The sequence below is a fragment of the Rhinolophus sinicus genome, linkage group LG04, assembly GCF_036562045.2.
Source record: "Rhinolophus sinicus isolate RSC01 linkage group LG04, ASM3656204v1, whole genome shotgun sequence".
In the NCBI taxonomy this organism is placed as follows: Eukaryota; Metazoa; Chordata; class Mammalia; order Chiroptera; family Rhinolophidae; genus Rhinolophus; species Rhinolophus sinicus.
The window spans coordinates 85476766-85503893 of NC_133754.1; the positions used below are offsets into that span (position 1 = coordinate 85476766).

General features: G+C 37.9%; 1 protein-coding gene across 1 annotated transcript in view; it reads right to left on the bottom strand.

The window, feature by feature from the left end:
- Window positions 1-27128, bottom strand: part of WDFY2 (WD repeat and FYVE domain containing 2) — a 171957-nt gene that overhangs the window by 61387 nt on the left and 83442 nt on the right. Inside the window, exon 3 of the mRNA XM_019752158.2 lies at window positions 22862-22935. Within this exon, the coding sequence (XP_019607717.1) occupies window positions 22862-22935 (74 nt within the window). The remainder of the gene's footprint in view (window positions 1-22861; window positions 22936-27128) is intronic.

Below are 27128 nucleotides of genomic sequence, written 5' to 3' on the forward strand. Positions count from 1 at the left end.
GGGATTAAGAAGTACAAATTGGTAGTTACAAAATAGTCACTAGGATGTAAAGTACAGCGTAGGGAATACAGTTAATAATATTGTAATAAGTATGTATGGTGTCAACTGGGGATTAGGGTTTATCAGGGTGATCACTTTGTAAGTTATATACATGTCTAATCATTATGTTGTACACTTGAAACTCATATAATATTACTGTATGTCAACTGTAATTGAAAAAAACAATTGTTAAAAAATAAATCCTAACCACTAATTACAAAGTCTGCTTAAAACAAATGTAGATGATTATTATAATAATCTCTTTTTGTTAACAAAAAAGAAAAATCAAGTTAAGAATTTTGATTGGAATTGCACTAAATCTTTCAATTCAGGAATAATCGACATTTATGAGTCTTTTTTTGTGTACATTAGCAAATTCTCATAATGCTCTTCAATTAAGTTTCACACATTACTTTTGAAGACCGTTTTTAGATTTTAACTTCTAGGAATAAGTTCGTTTTCCATTACTTGGTAAACTGAATAAAAAAAGACAGATTTAAGGTGCTACTTTTGGACTAAATCTGAAAAACAGTGATATCAGTTCCTAGGAGACACACTATGGATCCATTAAAAATCTTAATTTGAGGGTGGCCAGTTAGCTCAGTTGGGTTAGAGCATGATGCTCGTAACACTAGAGTTGCTGGTTTGATCTCGTCATGGGCCAGTGTGAGCTGCGCCCTCTACAACTACATTGAAACAACTACTTGACTTGGAGCTGATGGGTCCTGGAAAAACACACTTAAAATAAATAAAAGTAAAAAAAAAATCTTAATTTGTGACAGTTGTAATGAGATAATCAATACTGGATAGGGTACTTGGTTACATGGGATATTTAACACAAACCAAAGGCAGGATAAGGCACCATTCTGTTCCAACGATTTAGAAGGAATGTTTCAGATCAAATTAGGGAAAAGAGAAGAAAAGAGAGGGAAAAATGGCAAGACTGGGTAAGTTGGGTATTAACAGCCAGTGCTTTGGGATAAGGGTGGAGTAAAGAAAAATGGAGTATGCTACTAAGCTTCTTAAAAGTAGTACATTTCTACTTCTCCTGTCTCTGAATTCCTATGAAAAACCAGGTGCTGCAGAATGAGTCAATCAGATCGTGATATTATTTTATTTGGGCAACATCATACTGAAAAGTTTCTGGCATGCCCTGTCATTAAAGAATGTACAAGGCCCATGCTTGTGTATACATAGGCCATTCTCAATCCTCTTCTGGTGTGTTTCACAAGAACAATTATTTCCTGTTGGTTTATAAAAGTTTATCTGTCAAGTAGATACCATAGCTCTTGTTTGGTAACAGAGGTCACTTTACCTGAGTCACGTTGTTACTCAGCTTTTTCCAGTCTAAGTAGAGGTCAACAGGCAGTACTTTGTGTTTTCACTCAAATGAAAGGAATGGTTTTGTTTCCTGATCATGTTTAGACTCCTATATATCACAAGTTCCCATGGATGTCTTGGATTCTTCTGTGAAACGCAGGAGGTAATGGAATAGCAGACTAGGATCCATAGTGCCGTGCTGTAGCTCTGCTTCCATCCGGGGAACGAGGCATGACAGGAGCACAGTAAGGCCCAGGTACACAGAAGGGAGGAGCCCCCACCCTGGGCCAAGCACATATATGTATATATTTATTTCCTTCTTTCCTTCCTCCCTATCTCCCTCCCTCCTTCTTCTGTGTTCATCTATCCATTCCACGCCCCCCCCGCCATCTTTTTTCAAAGTAATGTTCAACCACTGCAAAATATAAGAACTTTAAAATAATAATAATTACATTAGAAAGCAATAAGCTTGGCCCCTCTGCTGTTCCCATAGTTACCCTGACTCTCTATTCTGAGTCTACTGTAAAGGAATGCTGCTGCACAGTTCAATGAAATAGATCCTGAAGAATTTTAATAATAGAACTACGATACCTTACACATTAAAATATATATATCAATTTTTAGTTTCTTGCTTTAGTTGAAAGTTTGCTAATGATCTCTTATTTAAAAAAATATAGCACTACTTTAGAGAATAGAAATATAGTTTAAAATTAGATTATTAGTTACTGATTCTTCATCATGTTTGTTGCATATCAGAACATATAAATTGATTTAATACTTGATAAACCTAATTTTTATGAAGAAAATTGAATTAGAGTCTTTGTATAGGTTTTCCTCTCCTCTCAGAGAAAATACATCTCAAACCAACCTGCAAAGTCATACAAAAACTGAACAGGAACTCTTAACTCAGCCCGAATATGATAAAGAATGAAGGAAGGAATGATGTCATCTGCTTAACTGCAAAAGCGTCACAAAGTATATAAGAGCTTTGAGGTACTCTTATATGTGCGCCTACACAAAGCCATTACTGAAGAGAGACGATATACACATAAAAAGTTTCATGAACACAGAGGTACTACATTTCTGGTCGGGAACAGAGGTGTCGTCTTTCTGCATCTGCCTCCATAAAAGAGAAACTGATCCAAGGCTGAAATCTTGTTGAGAGGCCTGAAAGTGGTAAACTTCTCGTTTTATATTTCCACATAAATCCATTTCTGCATCTGCTTTACAAATGCTCAGGATATTGCCAAGTATATTGCTTAGTGTCTCAATTATTAATTTATATAATAATTAACATATATTTTTTGAATTGTGGTAAAAATGTGTAACATTTATAACATTAAATTTACCATCTGAATCATTTCTAAGTGTACAGTTTATTGTTAAGTATATTGCAACAGAGCTCCAAAAACTTTTCCATCTTGCAAAACTAACACCCTATACCCCGTAAACATTAACTCCCATCTCCTCCCAGGCCTTGGTAATCACCTTTCTAATTTTTGTTCCTATGATTTTTGACTACTTTAGCTACTTCGTTTGAATGAAATCATAACAGAATTTGTCCTTTCGTGACTGGTTCATTTCACTTGGCATAATGCCCTTGAGGTTCATTGATGCTGTAGCATGTGACTGGCTTTTCTTCTTTTCTACGGTCGCATAATATTCCATTACATGTATATACCACATTTTCTGTATCCAGGCATCTGACAATGGACATTTGGGTTGCTTCCACCTCTTGGCTATTGTGAATAATGCTGCAATGAGCATGGGTGTGCAAATCTGTCTTCCAGATTCTGCTTTGAATTCTTTTGGGTATTACTTGTAAGTTGGATTGCTGGATCGAATGGTAATTCTATGTTTAATTTTTAAGGACCCTCCATACATAAGAGGGTGACTGATTTGAAATGTAGTGTTAGAAAACTATTACTACCTTTAAAACTGCATTTTATTATATGGTTTCATGATTAACAGTGTCTCCTTTCTGTCTTGGCTACCAGGTAATTCAGAATCAAACTCAAGTCTTAATCATATTACCTGTGCTAGTCCTTATAATTTGCATACTTGTGTTATTGTATTTTTCACTCAGGCTCTTTTGGTTGCCAGGACCTCAAGCCAGTAAAGAGAGGATTTATTGTAAAGAGAGGCCACATGGGAAAGCTACTGGCCACTGAAACTGCACTCACCACCCCTCTGTCTCTCTTTTACAGGTTCATGGCCTCTCTCCTGGTATTTGTTTTCTTCTTCCAAGTACAATCTACTTTCCTTTCTCAACCACCTCGCCCCTCTGACAACTCAGCTTCTTTGTTCTCATAATTGGAGCCTGCATGTAGCCATAAGAGCCCTCTTTATAATGTAACCTCAAAGTTCAAATTCAAGGCAGGATTCTGACCAGCCTACACAGCTTTTCTATCCACTCTCAGTTCAACTAATAAATATTAAAAGAAAACGGTCACAAGATATAAAACACGTCTATGTCCATCTTTTCATGAGGGCTTACAGAGGGCAGTTCTTTCACCACAGAAGAGGCTAAGCAGAAGTAGACACCATATATGACATATTCAACCATGACATGTAAAACACACATCTAAAACATACCCTCGCTAACCTCTTATGCCTCATACTTAGGACTATCTCCAATATTTTCACACACACACACACACACACACACACACACACACACACACACACACAAATATTTCCCCCGGCCTTGACTTCAATTTTTACTTTCACTTTTATTTTATTATGTGTATTCTCGCAAGCTTCCACGAATACTTTCTAAAATCGGATGGGACAATAAACAGATAATCCACAATAACAAACAAAATAAACATACTTTTACATTTTGAAGGCCATTTTTATACTATAAAATTGCAGTGTTTCAAAACTGTTGAGAAATTTAGAATTTTAAAAAGAAATTCCATAAAAATAATGACTTCTGCTCAAATATTTAAATGGGGGAAATACCTACATTCCCTAATCCTAATCTTCCTTTTATAGATGTGAGAAGGTTAAAAAGCCCACTTTCCCCCCCTGTTTCTAGCTGGGCTTCCTATCTATGAAAAGCAGGGGGTCACTAGTCCATGGGTTGAGGACCCAAGGAGTCTTCATCTTATCCACGTGCTTCTGATTTGGCCTTTTTCTACCAATATGTCTTGCTCTCTCTTTGGATGTGCCTTCAATATGTAGTTCTTTTTCCTCTCTACACATGATCAAAACAACTCAAATCCCATGTGGATGATGCTAAGAAAGACCCTCAAAGTTTCTTCTGTTCTTACTCATGGGCATCTCCACAGTTGACAAATCAGTGACTTGTGATTTGTACCTCTAAGTTGTCATTTTGTTTTAACTCAACAATTCTTAAACTTTTGGGTCTCTGGTTCCCTTTACTCTTAAAAATTACTGAGAACCCCATAAATTGTATCTATTGACATTTATCATATTATAAATTAAAACTGAGAAAATTTTAAAATATTAATTCATTAAAATAATAAAAAAAGTTATCACATTAACATAATTTTCTTTATGAAAATATCTATATTTTACAAAACAAAACATTTAAACAGTGAATGGCACTGTTTCCCATTTTTGCAAATGTGATTAATAGAAGACAGTTGGATCTTCATATCTGCTTCTCTATTCAATCTGTACACTTGTTAAAAAGAGTAAAAAAGGCAAATAACATCTTGGTATTAGGAAAATAGCTTTGATCTCAAGGATCACAGTTTGAGAATACTGGTTCAGTGATTGACCTGACTTTTAAAGATTTTGATTTATCTTCATTTCAGATTCTGCCAATTTGCCTGCAGAGTTCAAAGAATTATTCTTGTTTGTTTATAAATTATGAAAAGAGGCTTTACTGGCTACCAAACAATGGGACATTCTTTCCACCCAGGAAATGGGAGGGTTAAGTGCCTTTGCCTCTTTCTGTCAAATGCCTAAGGAATCCTAATCTTTTTCTGATAATACGCATTTTAAGAAGTGGGGGGGATGGAATGCTTTAGCTGTAAAACCCCCAGCCTCAGCTCCAAACTTTGTAAGAACCCCCTAGTCATATTTCTAAGAAGACTGACATATATCACAATACATGGAAGCATCTGAAGCAAGAGAAATGATAATTGAGGGTTGTGTAACAAGAGCAGCCATTAGCCTCTCCAGATTTAAAGTATTATATATAAAGAAACAAATCCAGGTTTATAAATTCTTTGAATAAATTCTCGTTTAAACTCAGGTTTACTCACAAAACACAGAAAATGCAATTTCAAGGTCTTTCTGCACACAAACCACATGTCTGTCTGTTCCCTCTCTAGGTTTCCCTGGGTGCTTAACTTAAGGTTTACCTGTCATCATCTTTCTTTACATCAATGGTAACATGTTTTTCTGCTTTCCCACCCCTGGTCCCCCGGCACTGAATGCAAGTAACCAGACACACTTGGTTTTTCAATAATACCTCTCCCAAGAGGATGGAAGGCAGAGGATAAAAGAAAAAAACACACAGGTTTGAAATCAACCACTTCCAAGACTGCCTGTGGCAAATTTTAGAATCTAAAAAAACAAATGCTCTTGGAAATTAATCAAGGAATGGCAGATATCCTGCTCAAGGCCAAATTCTGAAGCCCAAACAATGATGTATTACACAAAGAAAGCCACTGAAGTGCTGTGCCCTTATTACCCTTCATGGATAGCGAGAGCGCATATTTTAAATAATTCCTAAACACAGTAAAAACTCTACTGTAATATTAAACAGCAAATTCCATGAGAGATTAGTTTTACATAAAGTCTAGTTGCTAATACTTTTTTTTAAACAAAAAAAGCTCAAAACCTTTTGATAAAATTATTCCAAACAAAAAAGCTGTCTGTTGAAATCGAAAATTGCTTAGAGCTGATGTCATGAAATCTATCCTGATAGTCAAGTCTGGCAACTACTGTTCCTGCTTAGGAAAGCTGGTGAAAAAAGGGTGACTCTTTGGTTAAGTTTTGGATTTCCTGGGATTTTGGAGTTTGTAAGGGGTCTCAGAGATTGCCCAGCACAATGACTCCTTCTTTAAAGAAACTGAAGCCCAGAGATACTAAGGTATTATCCAAGGTCACCGGCTTACTTGGTTGCACAGCCCAGGCTTCAAACTTGGGTCTGTCTCTCTTTTTTTTTTTTTTTAATCTACTGATCTTTTGACTCACACAAACTTCAAAAAACCTTTTCAAAAGGATATTGAAACCTGAATGAATGTCTCATTGAATTTCTATGAGCAAAGGAAAATATTACAGTGCAAATTCTGAAATCACGCTGCTTTTCAGAGAATCCAGATGACAGTACATTATAACAAACACAAAAGAAAGATAAGCACGAAGTACCACTAATGCCTCCCTAATTATCTCTGTTACCCAAGTCCGATGACTGGAAACAGGATAACTGGTATACGCTGCAGACACTGACCAATCACAATCAGGGCAGACGCTGGTGTAGACAGCAGCACTGCCCTATCGTCTACTGACTGAATGCGAGCTTGGTCAGGGACTTGCTATCCTCTCTCTCCATCAATCTCTCCTACACATTTAGTAATCGGATCCTTATCATCCTTCTTGAACCCATGCCCCTTCCAGTGCTTTTCCAACTATACTACATTTGTCCTTGACCGTGGCCTGCATACCCCCACTCCCTAGCCTCTGCCAGGAAACTGTTCCCTTTCCCCAATCCCCAATCTCCATCATTTTTCAAGCTTAGCCTTCTAGGCAAGGTTGAATGGTCTGTTCATATGATTGCCCCAGGCAGAATGGATGGTTTCTTTGCTGAAATTCAAGGGACTCCAGACCTTTTATGCTATTGATCACAATATGTATTAAATTAGAACTATCTATGATCAGATTATTTTATCTTTCCTTATAGATTTTAAATGGAAACAAATGGAGTCTTTGTTCTCTTAATACATGTGTCTCCCTTATGTCCAACATGTCCCCCAATATACCATGTATGAGAGAGAATATTTATAAAGGAATTTGTTGTATTTTTATTAAGTCAAGATTTTAATTGTACTAATATTATAAACTCTCCTGCCTCAGGGCCTTTGTAATGTCTGTTCCTTTAGCTTAAATACTCTTTTCCCAGATATCAGCATGACTCACTACCCCAACCTTCAATTTCTCTGCTCAAATGATACCTTTGCAATGAGGCCTAACCTATGTTCATCCTTTTAAAAATTTACAATCTGTCTCCTCTTCCCCACCCTCACGTTCCTAATTCCCCTTACTCTGCTTTATTTTTCCCCATAGCATTTATTACCTTTTAACATATAAATTATTATATTTCTTATTTACTAAATGTAACATACACAAGGAGAGGAATGAGGAAGGGAAGAGTTCATTGATGTATCTCAAGCACCTCAAACACTGATTGGCACATGGTAACTGCTCGACATATATTTGTTAAAAGGATTGAATGAAAGAATTAAAATGCTATTTTAGTAATATATTAATTTACACAGAGCAGCTCTCTATTAATATACTTTTGAAATATGTAAAAATAAAATCATAATAATCTATACAAATTATGAATAGCTTTTCAATGATGGCTGCAGTAAACAAGTATGACAGTTTATGTTTTCATATAGATAAAACATCAAAAAAGGATCAATTTGCTCATCAATAGTAGACTTGGAAGTAGGAACTAGATTTCTCAATTTGGGGGTTTAATGCTAACCACAATAGGTTTGAATGAAAATATGTACAATTACTAGACATTCAAATAATAAAAGCAAAAAGAGCCTAATTGCTAACTCAAGAGTTTACCTGAGTTAATTACAAACTCTGAGTAAACTAAGCTTTTTGTACTCAATTCCAAAAAATAGAACAGCACATGGTTTTAACTCAAATCTTAGGACTAATCAATGTTTTACTTCGTAGGTCAATAGGAAACACAACAATACATTGCTTTTTTAAAAAAACTGAGCTACAATGAACATATAACATTATATTAGTTTCAGATGTACAAAATAATGTTTCAATATTTCTATATATTGTGATGTGTTGCTTTATAAAGTTAACTGTTTCTAATCGCGGTCTCTGTGCTAAAATGTTAAATTATCTTTTAACATTTGTGAATTTAAATCCAGCCTGAACATTATTCAAACCAATAAATATGCAGATAACAAGTAATGAGCAAAAACAGAAAGCAAACATTACATATAAAACCCAATTTTACTAGCCAAAAATGGTGCTCACAAAAAATAAACTAGTTACAAAATTGCGAGTTTTTAAAAATTATTTTTTAAACTTGAGATGGCAAATAATTATGTAAAAATATTCTTTAATGTCAGATAAAATTATTAACTTGATCAAAAAGTAAATTAAAGTTCATCTTTTCTTAAAATGAACAGAATTTCTGCTATCAAGATAATTACTATTTACCTCATGTAATCCTCATAACCATCCTCCTGTGAGGCACATATTATCTACAGTGAGTAAATTGAGGCTTATGTGAAGTTAACCACCTTGTCCATCATTATCCAGCTAAACGACAGCAGAGCTGCTGTTCAGATGCAGATCTCTCTGGAAGCAGCTCATATCTCAACCACCAGGATGTCTGCCCTTGATCTAGGAAGGCAAAGTGTGCTAACAATGATTTCTCCTACAAACTTTGAGTAAACTCCACCTGATAAAGGGAGGGAAGAGAAGAATAAAACAATCACTGTCTCCTTATCAGAACTAGTGGGAAACAAGGGCTTCTATAAAGGTGACTAGAATGTAAGAATGAAAGTAAAAGGAGAAAGAATTTCTGGATGCAAACACAAATGAAACTAGCTTGGTTTTTATTCATTTGAAAACTATTATCGAGGTTCCAATTTGTGCAAGGCTGTCTGCTGGGTATTGGAAATAGCAAGACATGTAATATGCTTCCTGCCTTCAAGTTATGGGGGTCAAGAAAACAAAGACGTTAGCACTTACTACATGTCTCTTATTTACTTTCAGGAACTCCATGTGTCATCTTATTTAATATACAATCATATAAATAAAACATACATGTAAACTAATAATTACACATAAATACTGACACCGTGTTTCCCTGAAAATAAGCCCTAGCTGGACCATCAACTCTAATGCGTCTTTTGGAGCAAAAATTAATATAAGACTCGGACTTATATTATATTATATTATATTATATTAGACCCAGTCTTATATTGTATTAAAATAAGACTGGCCTAATATTAATTTTTTCCCCAAAAGATGCATTAGAGCTGATGGTCCAGCTAGGTCTTATTGTCGGGGAAACACAGTAGTAGAAATCTGAACTACTGAGTGCTATGAGAACCCTTAAGAAGAGCCTTCTATCTCTGCCCTGGAATAGGGCAGGCTTCTCATAAGAATGGGTCGGCTAATTCTTAAAGGTAGGAGAGGAGCTCCTCAGGGGGAAGGAAGCAGGAGTTCCTCAGCAAGGGGTAACATCTCTTTTTAGCAAGGGGACTCCATGTCCATGGCCATGGATGTGTGAACCAAACAAGTCTGATATCTGGGTAGCAGAGTTTGTAATAGAGGAGGCTGGTAAAGTAGGCAGGAATTAAGAAATTTGAACTGTATTCTCCCGGAAGTTGTTGAGCCTATACACCGAGGAGTGGCATAATTACACCAGAATTTTGGATTTCTGAGGGCAGAGTAGCTGGAGGAAACTACAGAGACAAGAGACAGTAAGACCAATCTGGAGCTTAGTGCACTGGTCCAAGCCATAGTGCGGGGACAGAAAGCTTTAAAGTACTGGTGGGAATGGCAGAAAAGGGAGTCTGGAGACAGTTCTGAGGTAAGTCAGTAGGCCACTGACTGCTGTGAGGTTTGAGGGAAAACTCCTATTTCTGGTTGCAGCTACTCGGTGATGCCATTTACTGAAGGAAGGAGACAGAGCACATGTTGGGGAAAAGAGAATTCTTTCTATTTAGAATATGCAAAATCAGGTGTCCTGGACATGCCTAGGTAGGCAGCCAATTAAGCAGCTAGGAGTCTGAGTTCAGGCTCAGAAGGACAGAATGGGCCGGAGTCTTGAGAACTACAGATGTAAGATAATTAAGCTGCAGTGGATCGCCAAGCAAGAGTACGCAACACAAGGCAGACCATTGGGGAGCACTGCAATCTAAGGCTCTGCCAGAGAAGGAAGAGTCAGCAGGAAAATCTGGAGAGAACTCAGGGCTTACTAAATTTTAAACACCACACCAATTATTCAACCATGAAACCACTCAACCCACTGGAAGGCACCTTTCCAGCTCCTTTCGCTTCTATCCATGACAGACGGGCTCTGAGTGAAAGAACCTGCCCCATTGTTTTGACTTCTCTCCAATCCAGGAAACCAGGAAACCCGAGTGATGGTTGCTGATAGAAAAGCTGTGCTGTTCCACATGCCAATATGGTCAGCAGTCTTTTTGCAACTGTGGAATTTACTTCAGTGAGCTTAAGGTCTCATACTGACAGTTTTCTTCCTACACTAAATGAGTATTTATAAAATGTACCATTTACTGGTAACTGAGAGTAGAGCTGCTCCCCCATCTGCGGAACTCGAGGTGAGTGGATGGTGGCTTGTGGCGACTACATTCAAGGTGTAGTGCTGGAGGCGTCGCAATAAATGGGGGGGGGTGGGGTGCCCAATTTGGAAACAAAACCTCCTCTGGGTTACCACCACCCCGAGTCACTGTAGCATCCAACGCAGTAAAACAAGGAAGCACAAGCGCCGCAGGCAACCCAGCACTGCTCTCCAGGGACCAGGGCAGACCTAATGCTACTCTCTTCTCTAACACAAGCTTCTAGCCAGCAAGGCTCGAAAAAAGCCTGTTTTTAAGACTGTCTCAGATCAGAGTAGAAGTAGTAACACCAGGTGATGGCAATTCAGTGACGTAGAGGCTATAAAAGAATAACTGCTTCCTTCATGCATTTTGGCTCTAGTGAGTTCTCAAGCTTTACAGCCAAAGAATAGATGTCAGATGGCTCTCTGGGGGGTATGTTTCACAACCCTGTTATTGTCAAGGTCTGGGAGGAATGCCTTCAAAGGTGATTGACATGGAGATACCACATCAGTCCTTCTAGGCTCTGAACCTTGCAATCTAAATGATAGTGAGCTGAGAATCATGACCCAGTATACAGTTTGTATAAAAGATGAACTCAAAATAAAAATTAGAAAAATACTTGTGCACACAGAGAATATTATTCTTCCATGTCTAGATGGAAATGGTTCATAAAAGATTTGTGATACAAGACAGATTCCTAGTGTTAAAAAACTTTGTAGGACCACAGAAAACTCTCTGGACACTGACCTATAAAATCCAAATTCCCAAATTAATAGAAAGTGATATAGCCTTTGATGGCTGGTAACCTTCCCTCCTCCCACACTTAGTCCACTAGAGTAACGGTGTCACCTGCAATGAGAAACTTGCTACATTTTCTCCAGTCATCCATTCAGAGCATCTTCAGTAATCTGCACACTTATCCGAGCCCAATCTTCTCCAAAGGGTGATGAAAATTAACATGGTAACAACTTGGATAAGAAATTTTTCTTGCAGATAAAAATAGTATTCGATAGCCCATGTTTTGCAAATCACTGACAAATTACTGTGATAAGGCAGTAACGATTGAAGATGGGACTAGAATTAAGTTGGATCATGAGGAGTACGCCACCATGAAGACACTTCCTCCTCTTAGAACTGGTCTACTAAATCCACAGGACAGATTGTAACCATGGCTTCCTGGTTACCACCAATGGAAGGTGCTGCTGCTGTGACAATAATGCTGATAGGAGCTAATATTTATAGAGCACTTGATATGTGCAGGCACTGCTCTAAAAGCTTGATGTGTAGTATGTCAGATAATCCTCACGTCTATAAAATGGGTACAATTATTATCATTATCCTTACCATTTTACAGATTAGGAGACTGAGACACAGAGAGTAAAGCAACTTGCCCAGGTTGACACAACTTGTGGAGTGAGAGCTGTGATCTGACTCAGGCGGTGTGATTCAGAGCCTACACGTATGCTCTTACCTTCTGTACGCTGTCAACTCAACAGACTATACTAACTCACTCATTAACTCATTTGATAAATATTTACAGAGCACTTACAATTCATGGGCACTGTACTGGGGTGTCAGAGAAGACTTCCCCAAGAAAATGAAAATTAAACTGAGATCTAAAGGATGAAAGCTTAAGTAGGTGAAGAGAAGAAAGAAACAAATTCAGGATAGAGGTTCTGTGAAAGGAAGGAACATGGCGAGGATAAGGGACTGGAAGTGAGCCACTAAGGCTGCAACTTCAAGAAGAAGGGCTTTGCACAAAAGGAGGCTACAGGGGGCAGGGGCAGATGTGGCAGGGACAGACGTGGCAGGGTTAGTCACACAGGCCATGTGAAGAATTTCAGCCTGTGTCCTTGCAGAGGTCTGGCAGGGGGTATGACATGATAAAAATGTGTTGTGAAAAGATCCTTCCAGCTCCAATACAGAAAAGAGACTGGAGGAGGCAGAACGGATGTGGAATGACCAGTGAAGGGGGCCAATGAGGGTCCAAGGAGCAGGGAAACGGTGGCGGCGGTGGTGGGGTGATGATGAAGAAGAGGCTGGGAGCTGAGAGGCTCTTAGGAGGTAAAAATCAATCAAGTGATGGACTAGATAGAGTCGAACAAAGTGGGGGAAGGTGACTTTAAAGAGCCCTGGCTCTTGCAACAGGGTGAACGGCGGTTACAGTCACTAGAACAGGGAACACTGAGAAAGACCAGGTGTGTATGGGGGAACAGTGAGTCTGATTTTAGAGCTGGTGAATTTGAGGTTCCTTTGAGATATTCAACTGCAAATATTAAGAAGGAAGTTGGAACCTCAGAGAAAAACACTGGATAGGGGCAAAAAGTTGAGTTATTGTCATACGGGTAGCAAGTGAAGCCATGGCATGGGTGAGACTGCCCAGAGAGAAGTAGTAAGGGCCTACAGCAATGCTGAGAAACTCCAACACTGATTCTAAGCTGGTGAGACGACATCCTAGGATGCAAACACAGACAAAACAGCCAGAGAGCAGGAAGAAAACCAGGAGAGTATTGTATTGTTGGATGTATTTAAAGAGAGTATTTCAGAAAGAAAAGCAAGGAGGTCAAACATGATGAGACTGAAAAATGTCAGGTGGACAGATCCACACAGGGGTCTTTTGTAAGCACAGCCAGAGCTGTTTGGACAGACTGATGGCCTGGAAGCCAAGACTGCACTGGTCTGAGTGTGCGGGGGGAGTGAGAAAATGTAACAAGTGACTACAGACAACTCTTGAGAAGTTTGATTAAAAGGAGAGAAGTGAGATAGAACGTTAGGTGGACAGGGAAGAGAGCTGCGATGTTTATCTTTGTTTTTAATAAAAAGAAACTTGAGTGTGTTTGAAAGCCAGTGGGAAAGATCCAGCAGGGAGAGAGAGATTATTAAGGTCTACGACAAGGGGAAAGTAACTTGAAACATAATACACTCATCAGCTCCTAGCCACTGCCTTTCTGAAGCATAGATATGCCGCTTGACTTGGCCAAATAAGATGACCACCTTCTGAAACAGTTAATACAATGTCCCCATTAGGCCATCCTTTGTGGCAGATAACTCTGGTAGGTAGTGTATAAATGATTTCCACCCTGTACCCTACTGGATCTCCTCAGCGCCCAATTTAACATGCAGGGCAATCTAGGTGTTCCTCGCATATTTATGCCATAGAATCAGTCTAAAAGTGGGATCAGCCTTCAAAATTTCATAATTGCAATGGAGATGCCACAAAATAATCTTGGGCCACAGAATGCTCTTGCATCTGTATTCATTACTACTTGACCACGTTTTTAGATAACATGCCGGTACTGAACAATAGACAGCAGTGACATACTGGAGGAGATGAGCTTGTCCTGGAGAGGTTCTAAGAAGGTCTGTGAACCACACAAATACTGAAGGCACGATAACTCTGACAACAATAGTGGTTTCTGTGACAAAACCACCTTCACTGAATTATGCTATAGGAATAAATAGTACCCAACTGGTATATTGGCCCTAGGACTCTTATGAAGCAGAAAAAGCCATATATATGTAAATTTATATGTTTACATTTAAGTTCCTTGCAATTTATTTGAAGAAGCCCAGAAGAGAATAACTACATAACAATCTATAAAAAGAACTCCTCACATTAGAAAGTCCACTGCCATAAAATGATGAAATGACTCAGAAATAGTAGTCTTTTGTGGTAGAAACCACAGAATAATGAAACACAAGCTAGTATAAATAATAGGGAAGTTATGTAAGAGTTTAAAAGAAGGAGGCCCTGTACATTCCAGGTCCACATTTCTATGAACACAAGACCTCCTGGAATTTTCTTCAAATCTACACTCCATTGATCTCATGATTACGATATTATTCCTGTATGGTATCAAACTAGAAATCCTGGAAAGCAGGGTAATTCCAGGAGCAACATCAATTCTTCAATAAGAACAAAATTTAGAATGCACCAGGATGATTGACAAGTCAGCTGTAGCACTGCTATCTCGTAGATCATCAAGGGGAAGGTTTTCAAAATACCTTCTCTCCAGCAGGAATGGCTCAACTGTATATTCAGCTGAAGTGCTTTATTCATAGGTTATTTGCTATTACCTTAGAAAGTGACCTCAACATTTAGGTCAGTCCCTATAGACTCATTATAGCCCACAGTACTAAACAACTCATCCAAAACACTTTGTTACTTTAAATGCTCAAAATCTTCTTCTTCTTTTTAAAATTCCTTTAGCAATGACTTGATGCATGGAAAATACAAGCTTCCAATTTCTTAATGACCATCCTAGGGCAATTCCTTGCAATTGGACTATCCTAGTTGTGTGAAGGAATCACCTTGGTATAATAGGGAAATCTGTACAAGGATCAGAGAAGTCCTAGCTGCTACCACTACCTTGACATGTGACCTACCCAATATATCACTTACTCCAGGGGACGGTGGCATTAGATGTAGAAGAATTAAGGTCCTTTTCAATTCTAATCTTTCCTTATCTCCAACAAGGGGATTTGAATCATACCTTTTTAAGTATCTTTGGATACCTCCTTCCTGAAAGCATCACATTGCATAGCCACAAAATTGTTTCCTAATCCACTGTTAGAACACTGTTAGGGAAATACTGTGAGATGCAGTATTACCAGGTACACTAAGTTGAATAATGTCCTCCCAAAATTTATAACTACCTGGAACTTCAGAATGTGACCTTATTTGGAACTAAGGTATTTTCAGATGTAATTAGTTAAAATGAGATCACAACTGGATTAGAGTAAGTCCTTAGTCCAATGACTGGTATCTATATTTATAAAGAAGGTCATGTGAAGACACAGAGAGAGGAAGGGGAATGTAAAGATGGAAGCAGGGATTGGAGTGACCTATCTACAAGCCAAGGAATGCCAAGGATTTCCAGCAACCAGCTAAAGCTATGAAAAGGCAAAATAGGAATCTTCCCTAGAGCTTCTAGAAGGAGCATGGCCATGTAGATACCTTGATTTTGGACTTACAGCCTCCAGAACTGTGAGAGAACAAATTCTATTTTTCTAAGTCACCCAGTTTTTAGTACTTTGTTACAGCAGCCCCAGGAAAGTAATATACCAGGTATTGATATGCTGCAACTAGTAATGACTCATCTTGTTCTCATAGCAAAATACACGGACTATTACAAATACTACAATACCTTGGACTTTCTAAATATAATAAAACTTGGAGTTCAAGATCCTGGTTTTAGGTGACAAAAACAGCTCTGATAATTCTTGATTTCCTTCTAGTGGATGCTGAGTATTATATTTTTGTGAAAATTAATAAACAGAAACTTCATTTTAAATGGAATTGAGAGGTTAGAAGAGTGAACTCTCATGCACACTGTCATTCAACCCACATTACTGACCCCAACAGGAAGAGATGTACCTTGCATCTCTGACAGAAAGTGATACTACTTTACTACCTCAGTAAGAGGAAGAAAAAGATTCCTTCTTGCCCGGTAACAGCTCAGCCAATGGGAGACTGTCGTAACGCCGCCAATGAAAAGTCACTATACTTCGAACTTTCAGTGTCTTCCAATGGACTCTTTGTTTACAACAGTTCCTCTGGAGTCCATAAAAAGGGCATCCTTTGTTTCTCTGGTCTTGTGATTGGTTCCCCATTAGACTGTATGTCCCAAATTGCAATTTTTTGTTGTTCCCAAATAAACCCATTTTGCTGTAAAAATTATATCTGGTTTTTGTTAAAGGTCAACATTTTAAAAGAGGTAATCTCTCCTTTCATGTGAAAAAGTAACATCCTCTCTTATAGAAACTACATTCCTCTCCCTTGAAGCTACAAACCTTCTGGAAAAGGAACATTTTTTTTTTTCCGCTGTTGCAACAAGAACTCTTTGACTAAGTGCTTATGATTACTGTGACCTGTGATACAGATTCCCTATCTATGGGATTCTGCCAAGTCATACTCCATTCTGAATTCCATCATGTGAAGCAATTTTAGAACATGCCATCTAAGGAATACCACTGGTGAAACTGATGAACACAAAGTAATGCTCTTGTTATGTTGTTTATTGTAAAATATGAATCTCCAAGTAATAATAAATGATTTAAGATGGCATATTCTTTTCAGAATCCCAAAAGTTCATTAGATTTCTAGTCTTAGCTGATAAACATGCAATGAAAGTCTTACTAACAGCATATTTTAGGGTCCCACAAACTCTCAGGAACACATTATATTTCTACTTAAGTTTTTTATTTGCTTGCTTAATGTATCTCTGTTTATGAATTTCAGGAAGCAGAGTCAAACATCAAATTCTTAAATAACAGCCCAAACCAGTCATTTAAACGCAGGATTCACTCATATTGTGTCAACTGTTGGGAGCAATTTGTAACTGCCAGCTAAGTGCCCGACTTTGGTTTCAGTATCCTGATGACGTGAACTGAAATGCCTTCTCTCCTTCGTTCAACAGACATTTTACAAAGTATCTACAGTGGTCCAGGAATTCTGTTAGGACACAACACTGAAGCAGGCATGGTCTCTGCTTTCAGGCAGTTCACAACCTAGTGAAGGAGACAGATCCACAAACAAATGAGGAAACATACCCGGGATACTCTGGAAGCATAGAGTTACAATCGCCTATTGGGGGAAGAGGCAACAGGCAGGAGATGGAAAGCTATTAGCAGGAATTCTTTATAGACGTATAAGCGGCTCCAGGATAGCAATGTGGGATGAGGAGAAAGCCCAGGCTTAAAAGCACACAGAGTTCCTAGCTCTGCTGAGAGCTGCTTCCTAGCTAAGTACGCACAAGAAGGCATGTATCCAGGCCTTAGTATCCTTATCTGAGAAGTGTGAACAATACCATCTACAACATAGGATTATTGTGAACCTGGAAAGAGGCGATGTATATAAAGCAGAGTGCCTGGTACATAGCAGATGGCCAATAAATGTTTGCTTCTCTTTATTTTTTCATTTTCTTGGATAACTTATGTGAACTAACAGTAACATATACTATAATAACCGCAAGAACTACCAAACAACCTCAAATCCATACATAGTACTGTGGTCACACAGCAGCCTAGCTGTCTGTCCCCTCCAACCTTTCCTTAAGGAAAGAAGACTCTGCAGGACTGTGCCTTTTTGGGGTTGAGTTTATAATTTCCTGAGTCTCTTCATCTGGTCCTCAGGAGAAGGGTCTGCGGTCAAAGACGAGTAAGATTCCTCATGGGAGGGACAACTTAAGCCGGACAGGACCCCTTTGGGACCCCCATGAGCTAGTTTAATAAAAGTCAGGAGGAAGCCATACCCCTCCTCCTCGCCATTATGAGAAGCTGCTGATGCAGCCCCAGTTGTTGTCCGGCACCCTGTTGTGCAAAGGACCCATTAGAGCGATAAGATCTCACTCTTTCTGCTTAGCTCATGGGATAGTTTTACCATATGAGACTTGCTCCCCCAGGGGTTGTACACATCGCACCTTAGTCACCTGGGGACGATGTGCATCGCTTGCTTTGGGACAATTATGTGGGAATTGGAAAAATTTTTATTACAGTGTGGTGTAAGAGTTTCGCAGACCCTGCCCCTAATCATGTGATACTTATTGTAAGAAATCAGTAAATATTGACGGCGACCCGATTCAGGGTTCCAGTCTCTTGAGGCTGCGAGTCCCTTGGTCCTCTGTGATTTAACTGAATTTGAGTCTCTGTCTCTTTATTATAGTTTAACCCTGGCCACCTCCCTCGCCTTCCCACAGGCTTGTGTTGTGCAGGTCGCAACATAGTATTATTTATTTTTATACAATACTTACTATCCTGAATGTTAACTGTTATATACATCAAACGTTTCCTCTCATTCCAATCAAACTTCCCCTAACATATATATGAAATGAATCTTCAGAGAGCAGAGATTTTATCATTTTTAGGTCTTATTCAAAAAATATTCAATGACTATGCATTTATCTTGGCAAGATTTTCATAAAAAATTTGGCTCACTAACAGTTTTGATGAAGAAAACATATATTTATAAACATGATTATATATACAACTCTATGACTATTCTACAGCCATTATTCAGTATGGTTAGCAAAAATTAGTTTAATGGAAATTCTTTAATTTCTGTGTTTGACATTTCCTCACTAGTCAATTATTCCCTCTGAAGACTTTAGAAAGTATTCCCAAATGTTCATAGTGGGAGATCTTCCTGTTAGGGATCCAGTTCCTTTACATAAAGCTCATTACTCATCCTGAGTCAAGCTTGTCATAATCAAACCCCACCTATATTTTATACTTTACATCCCAATAAGCCTTTCCCCAAAATGTTGATTTCTCACCAAACAGTTCCCTCCAAACATCTCTTCCTTTCTTACCTCCATTTTTTTTCTTATGCCAATTCATTTGGCCTGAAATACCTTTCCTTCCTGTCTCTAGCTAATCAAATCCTAGCCCATCTTCTAAATCTACCTCACATCCAATCTCCATGGAGCTGACTCAGACCAGAAAACTCTCCCACACTCTTCTGACCTCATTGCCTTGCCAACGTCACACTCACTGGTGTACTGCTACTTTTGTTGTTACATTTTTAAATTTTGTATTACTTATTTCATAACTTCATTTTTACCCAACTGAAAGATAAGCTCTTTGAGATCAGGAGCCACCTGTTAGAATTGAGCAAATTCTTTTGCACACAGTTGATATTTAAGTATTTGCTGATTGGCTAGAATACAGAGGCATTATGACAGAAAATTTTAAAGTCCTACTTCTGTATGACTAGCAGCACAATCTGACTGACTTCTTTCAACATTAAAACATAAGGCATTTCTGAAAACTCAAGATGAATTTAATTATTGGTATAACTTCTACTACACAGGATAATTCCATTGTGAAAAACATTTTGAACAGCAATAGAATTATACAAATGAACGATCTCAGAATTTAAGTAGGTACTTATTATAATCAGTTATATTAAGTAATAATAATGTTCATACTTTAGTCAACGATTTACTTAACAAGTTATTCATTGAATCCCTAATTTGTACAAGGAACCAGACCAAGATCTGCTGGGACTAGAGATGAATAAAAGCCTGACCAAGACCTCAACACTCGATACTTTAATGGAGGAGACAGACTTAAAAACTTTTTACAAACAAGTTCAATAAGCAATACAACACAGCTAACCTGAATACTGTGTGTGATTAGTTTCAATTGGTAGGGCTCAGGAGCCACCTGTCGAAAGGAAGTGAAAGGGAAAGGGGATAGGGAGGAAGAAAGAAACCGAAAAAAAGGACAATATAACATTTGAATAATGCCTTGAGACATAATTGAGACTTTATAGACAAAGATGGCAGAAGGGGTTCTGTTTATAAGATCAGAAAAAGCTCACTTTAGACATGAAAATATCCCCTCACCCTACTTTAGCTTCTCTCAATAGGTGATCTAACATGCTACTTCATGGGGAAAATAAAAGGCCATTCCTCTCCTGTATCGCAAAACTGTCTCTTTCCCACTTGTCTCAAAAGTGTCCCTATTCTTTCCCAAAGCCAAATTCTCCAAATTGTTCTGGACCCTTTTGCTGCTTTTCTACTACCATATCTTGTTCCAGCACTCACCATCTCTCTCCTTTTGTGGTCAAATTTTTGAAATAGTCTGTATTTGTTATCTCTACCTCCTAATTCGCTACTCAGTTACATAAGGTTAAATGCCTCTTAAATCTTTTTTATTCCGTAAAATAAAATGAAATAAGGATTTATTTTCTGATTTTTTTTCTTTCTTTGTTTCAAAATAAGCTAACTAGAAAAAAAATAAAATAAAAATAAGTTAAGCAGTATTTCTTTTCAAAATTTGCTATATTCAGGGAACAAAGAATGAAGAGTCTCTGAATAAAATTTCTTATGTCCAGAAACTGAACTTTTAAACAGCTGAGACGTATAAAAGTGTTTTAGTAAATAACCTGTTTTTGTTGTGCTCAGTGAGAACTCCGAACCTTAAACATGCTGTTCTCCCAACATCTTTCCCTAACTCAGAGCTTTTTACAATTCTTCAGATGAGAATAGGTAGGGTAGACAATTCTTTTTCTTCAGCAACATAAAAGAGGTACTTTTAAGGAAATTACTTTATACAAGCTGGGCCTTAATGTTTTTTAGAAGACCTGGGTAAGGTAAGGTTTGCTATCCAGGCATTGTGCTGACACACTGAGAGAAACACCACCTTAGTCCAGTCTCTGACTCATGTTCAGTTCTCCGGTGTGTTATTTACTAAAGAAATAATGGCTAACATGGTCTCTCCTCTTACATATAATACATAGCGAGAACTCTCCATAACTTACTTTGTTCACCTTTCTTGCCTTCAAAGCCAAATTTATCAGCACCCATATTGTTTTAAAAATTGCAAAGAATCACCCATATGTCACGTACACATAAGTGTTTTCATGGATAGTGAGTGTTACATATACTATTGGGCAACATATGGATCTCGGCTCACCTTTTCAGATTTCCTTTGTAATGAACACTTGTTCATTAAGCAATCCAATTATCCCTTTATCTTTTAAAAATAAATTTATCTTTCACACATCCCACTTTTTAAAAATGGCTTTCCTTCAAGTAGACAAAGGATCTATATCATGAACTTCTCTTCTGTCCTGCTAAGGAATAGTTTACAGAGCTGTCAAATGTATTGGATGTTACCGAAATTCCATAAATATTTGTCAATAGGCTGATTCATATTTAACAATATTAAGGTTACCAAACAAATATTCTGACTAAAGATAAGACAGAAAATTTCAGGCTCACCTCTTCAGGCTCCTTGTAGAGGTCAGGCCACGACCACAAAAGGAGACTTACATTCCCTACCTCTAACATTCAAAAGTTAAACTATTAAATAGAATACCGTCTCTTCCTCCAATCTTGACAAGTATTTGTTCAACTACTTAGAGGTATAGGTACAAATTTAGAACTTTTAGACTCCTTGAGGTTCCACACCGTGGTGTGGTGACATGGGAGGGCCAGCCCATACCCTTTTCTTCACATTCCCCAGTTTAATCAACACCTTGAAGGGCCTTCTGCACAAGTGTGGACATCCCACCCACCTCAGACCACTGACCCTTAGCCAGCCTTCAGGCTAAGGCTACTGGTTTTATAGGGAACCCAGAGTCTGGGGGTGGGCGGAGTGAGGGCTTAATCTGGGCACATCCTCTTGGCTCTTCAGCCCCTTCATCCTGCGGGGAAGTGTGGCCCAAGGGGTCTCTCATTCACGGTCCCAAAGCAGGCGTCTCTTGCCCGGAACTAAAGGCAACACATACTTGGGTAATTTACAAAAATGGAGAATTTACCAGATCAGTTTGTTACCAGTTAATATACTAATTGAAAATAAATATGTAAAAAGATTAAGTAAGCAGTAAAATCTGAGATTCCAATCTCTAATAACCTCAGTTCCCTCAAGATCTATAATCAGAGTCTAATATTTATCTGAATCTACTCTACAGACTAAATTCTAGATTCTGTGCTTTCTTTACAAATTCATAGAAATTTACAGAATTCTATTCACATGTTAGAGGGAGTGAAGAGGGCAATGAAGAGCAGAAGAAAGAGGGGAAGGAGAACACTGAGTATCAAAGACAAGATCAGAATATGCAGGTCTGAAAGAAGGCATTTCCCTTGTGTTTTGTCACTTGTGTGGGGAAGCATATGACACCATGATCAACCATCTGATCAAAGCCACTAGTATCACAGCTTGTTCTTACTAACGCACAAATTTGTGTAGCTCTCTTGTTGGCCTCATAATGCCCCTATTCCAGGCACTGTATACATTATAAGTTAAACTAAATCTTGTCAGCATTTAAGGTGAGATGGATGACAGCTCTCCCTACACCTTGTCACCATAATTTGCTGCACTGCCATTTCCACTTTACTTAGCAAGAAAATTAATTTGTTAATTTGAATAAAGCTAATAAATAATTCTTATCACAATACATATATACATACTCTGCAGGAAGGGAAGTATTTCAACTGGAAATCTTATTTATGTGTACTTACTGAGATTGTACCATTGTCTAGACCTATGGACAGTCTTCTTGTTTCCGGGTTAAAAGACATGCATGAACATGGAGCTGAAAGAAATGAACATGTTGATGAAATTAACAAAATGATGATTCTCATCGATTTAGGAGTGACTAGCTAAAACTGTGTGGCTAATTTTTTTGCCACTATTTCCTGAAAAACAGTTTAACTCCCACTCACCAAACATTAAAGCAGTAAATTTATAACCAACCCTTAGTTTTTCAGTTATCCTTTTAATAAACATAACAAATAAGATATTCTGAAACTGGACAAGTTCCAAGGGGCTTAGCTGTTCTGTCAATATCAAGTCTAAATTTGCTTGACTAGATTAACAGTATTTTATGCTGTGTAATCCTTCTGTCACCAATCTATCTCTTTAATCTATCACCAATCAAACCCCATCTTTAACAGAAATAACCTATCTTTTCCGAACTAGGGAAACAAAAGATAGATCTTATTACCTGTCCCCCCACCCCCAATATACACACTACTATAGAAATCTATTTTTGACTCAGAATTCATTTGGGGCATGAAGGCTAATAGAAGTCTTTTATTCTCAGCATTCAAGGGATATGCTGGAGGCTGCTAATTGAAAAAGACTGAGGATTTGTCTCAATCTAAAAGACAACAACTTGACACAGGGCCAGGATCTACAGGAGAGAAATCAAGTGAGTCAGTTCACCCAGTCCTGGACAGGGCCTCTGCGTTCTGCGAGACTGACCTGAGCCCAACTAAATTACACATGCTTGGAAGTCCTGTGTGGCCAAGAAGCGCTTGCTACACAGTCAGCTTCCAGGTTCTTCCTTGCTTTTTGTACTTATGCTTGCTTGTAAGAATGGGGCCTTTGGATATTTATCCTATACGGAAATAGTTGCTCTAAAGAATTCAGCACAATTTTTAAAAATTTCCCCATCTTCCCAGTAGCCCTGTAGATCACAAACTACTCATCATCATAATCATAATCAGCATCAGATATTTTGATTCCTACTTTTCACAGTTATGGTCAGATGTCTTACCCAAGGTCACACAGGAAGAATAAATTGGAGAAGGTTCAAAGATATAATTCAAACACACTGTCCTATTTTCAAACATTCAACTTAGATTATCTTTAAACTATAAAAGAACCTCAAGTCTAACAAAGCCATTTCATAAACACTTCACTTAGTAACACTGTTTTCATTCTCTACAAAAAGGCCGTTAACAACAACAAAAAGATCTTCTAAACTATGTATTTACTTTTTTTCTAATTTTCAATCATGATATATTTAGAAAATAGAAACACATAAAAAATAATTTTCCCCCAAAATCAGTGCAGCAGAATATCTTTCAGTTTAGCCATAAAATTAAACACGATTCCCAAAAGAACACTGCTGGGAAAAAAGCAATCAAATGATATTGAATGCACCGCCCTAAGGAACTCAGTCTTACTAGCTCTTGGCCTATAAACTATGTTGGCAAAATCTCTACACAGATGCTAAGATGTCAGAGCTCACAATCCACAGTGTGTGTAAAATTAAAATCTAATGACTTCATGGAAAAGTATGTTAGTTGAAAAAAAATGAAAAAATACATTGTGATTACAGCTACATAAAGTACATACACACATTAAAATATACATGGAAAAATTAAACATAGTTGTGTTCGACTGACAAGATATTTCTATAACATTGTCTTTATTATTTTGCTATTCCTATTAAAATTTTAAATATCTAATGATTTATTAAGATATAAACATGAACATATAAAGCAAAACTTGACTGCAGTCCAAAAGACTATAGATAAGAATAACTTTATCACTTAGCTGCCTGCCTGACCAGGTAAAAGTATTTTCTGTGTGATTTCCTCCAAAGTTCGTATTTATTTATGTAATAGTTAGAAAACCCATTGATTTTTTAATGTGATTTAAAAGACATTTTTATAATACTGCACAGGCTACCTTTAAATCTACATTGCTATTTCTCTATTCATTGATCTTCCCTGTATTTACTAAGTTTATTATTTTTTCAACAAAAAACATAGAATGCTTACATTCTATTTAAAACATTAAAATTTTTAAATATCTAATGATTTGTCAAGATATAAGCATGAACATATAAAGCAAAACTTGACTGCAGTCCAAAAGACTATAGACAAGTTAAGAATAACTTTATCACTTAGCTGCCTGCCTGACCAGGTAAAAGTATGAATGTTCCAGGCTTATGATACAATGATATGTAAAGTGTTATAATTGTCACCAAGGAATTTACAGATTATAACACCAACTATAAGAACTATAAAACTTGTCCTCAATGTCACCTCCTTAGTTCAAATCACTTTATATTGATAGTAAGGAACATGATCAGAATTCAAAAGAAAAAGATCTTTCCTACAAAAGACCACAAACAAAAGACATTTTAACAGAAATTCTGTTGTTCCGGAACCCATATGGTTGAACACAAAATGGTTACAGATTGAGAAATGCCAGAGCTAGAGAGCAATGCCGCCCAGGTACCCCCAAATGCACAAACACCCCTTCAAAGAGGCTTTATGATGAAGCACCAATCAAACCTGTGTGTGTGTGTATGTGTGTGGGGGGGGGGAGGGAGGGAGGGAAGGAGAGAGAGACAGACAGACAGACACTTGGTACATGAGCCTTATGCTGCTCCTCAGCTGTGACACTCCCATAGGAATAGGCCCTGAGTTGGTTACACACAGACCCTGCAGCGCCAAGGAGGCAGAGAGTGAATTGCAAAGATTATCTATGGCTCTGTTTGTTATTGCAGTAAATGTCTTTCCTTTTGGGGGTCAGGGGGGTAAACAGATTGACACAGAGATCCTTCTAACTTCAACTCACCAGAAACTAACAAAAAAAACCACCTCTGAAAGACTAGTCTTATGGCCCATACAAAATGGGCTCCTATCCATCCAAGCAAGAAAATATCAAAGGGGCAAGACTGTCTGGGGAAGGATAATAAGACACAGTAAGGTTAATTATGGCTAAATGGTAAAGGGAATCCTTCAGCAGGAAGAACAAAAGTAGGAAACAAACAAAACATGATTTAAGCATAATATACTCATAGCTAGGGTGTAAAAATGTGGTTTCACAAATAAGATTTCAGCTTTAAATGCTGTAAAACTAATGATTCATAAGTCAATAAAAAATAATGGTCCCTGATGGCTCAAAGTTCAGGTGAGAGACAAACTGCCTGAGACTATTCTATTCTCCCACCTTAGAACTGTAGTCTCCAGAGGCGGAGAAAAGTGGCTGACCAGAGCTATAAAATTACAATACAGCTTCCTTCTATGACTATGAAAACTGTACCCCTGAACTTAAGATGAAATAAATACAATATGATACAAATCTGAAGATATATTTATTCCCCTCACCTTTAACTTCTCCCCACGAGAAAAGATAACCACCGGAGGAATCTTTGTGGGGTGACCCCCATTTCCCAAGACCTTTCACATTTATGATGTGTCAAAATTTACAAGAGACTGTAACCTGGACGGGAGTGGGGGGGGGGAGGGCCTGTAGGAGGAGCTGCATGCACTATGTCCGTAGGAAAGCCCCGCAGGAAGAAATCTAGGTTCACAACAGAGCTCTAAGGTTCTAACAGCCCCTCCTCTTTACTTCTTCTTCCTGTTAAAAGGGGGCTTCCTGCTGCTTCTTGCGGTGTGTGTATGTGGCTCATCACCACAGCTGCATGGATTGGATTGCAATCCTTTCTTTTTCCTGAATAAATCCTTTGTGGTGATGGAATATCAGGTTGACTTTTGTTTATGGTCGACACATGCAACATGCAGTTTGCGTGAGACTGCTCTTGTGAATGTTATATTCTATTTTTTCCCCAATGTTTTTACTGAAATCTAGGGGGAAAACTGACCACAATTTCTTGATAAAATAGTACCAGAACTCATTTTCCATGCTATTTGATTAAGATTTGCCACTCCCTTCTCTGTCTCACACTGATGACAGTTAAAAGAAGTGTATTTGCCAAATTTTGGGAAAGGAGATAATGAAAGGTAAAAATAAGATAGAAAAGGAATTTGTGCAGGTATATGGATAATGGGAAATAATAATCTCTTACTTTAGATCTTGATGGCCTGTCAAAATCTTATGTTTAAAAGTAAACACTTTCATAATACTGAGTGTTTTTCTTAATGCAATCTGTGTAGTTTCAGGCAGGTATTCCATTTTAAGGTTAGGAAAAACTAAAATAACTCTAGTCTGAATGATTATATTAATGACCATGTAATTTGAAGG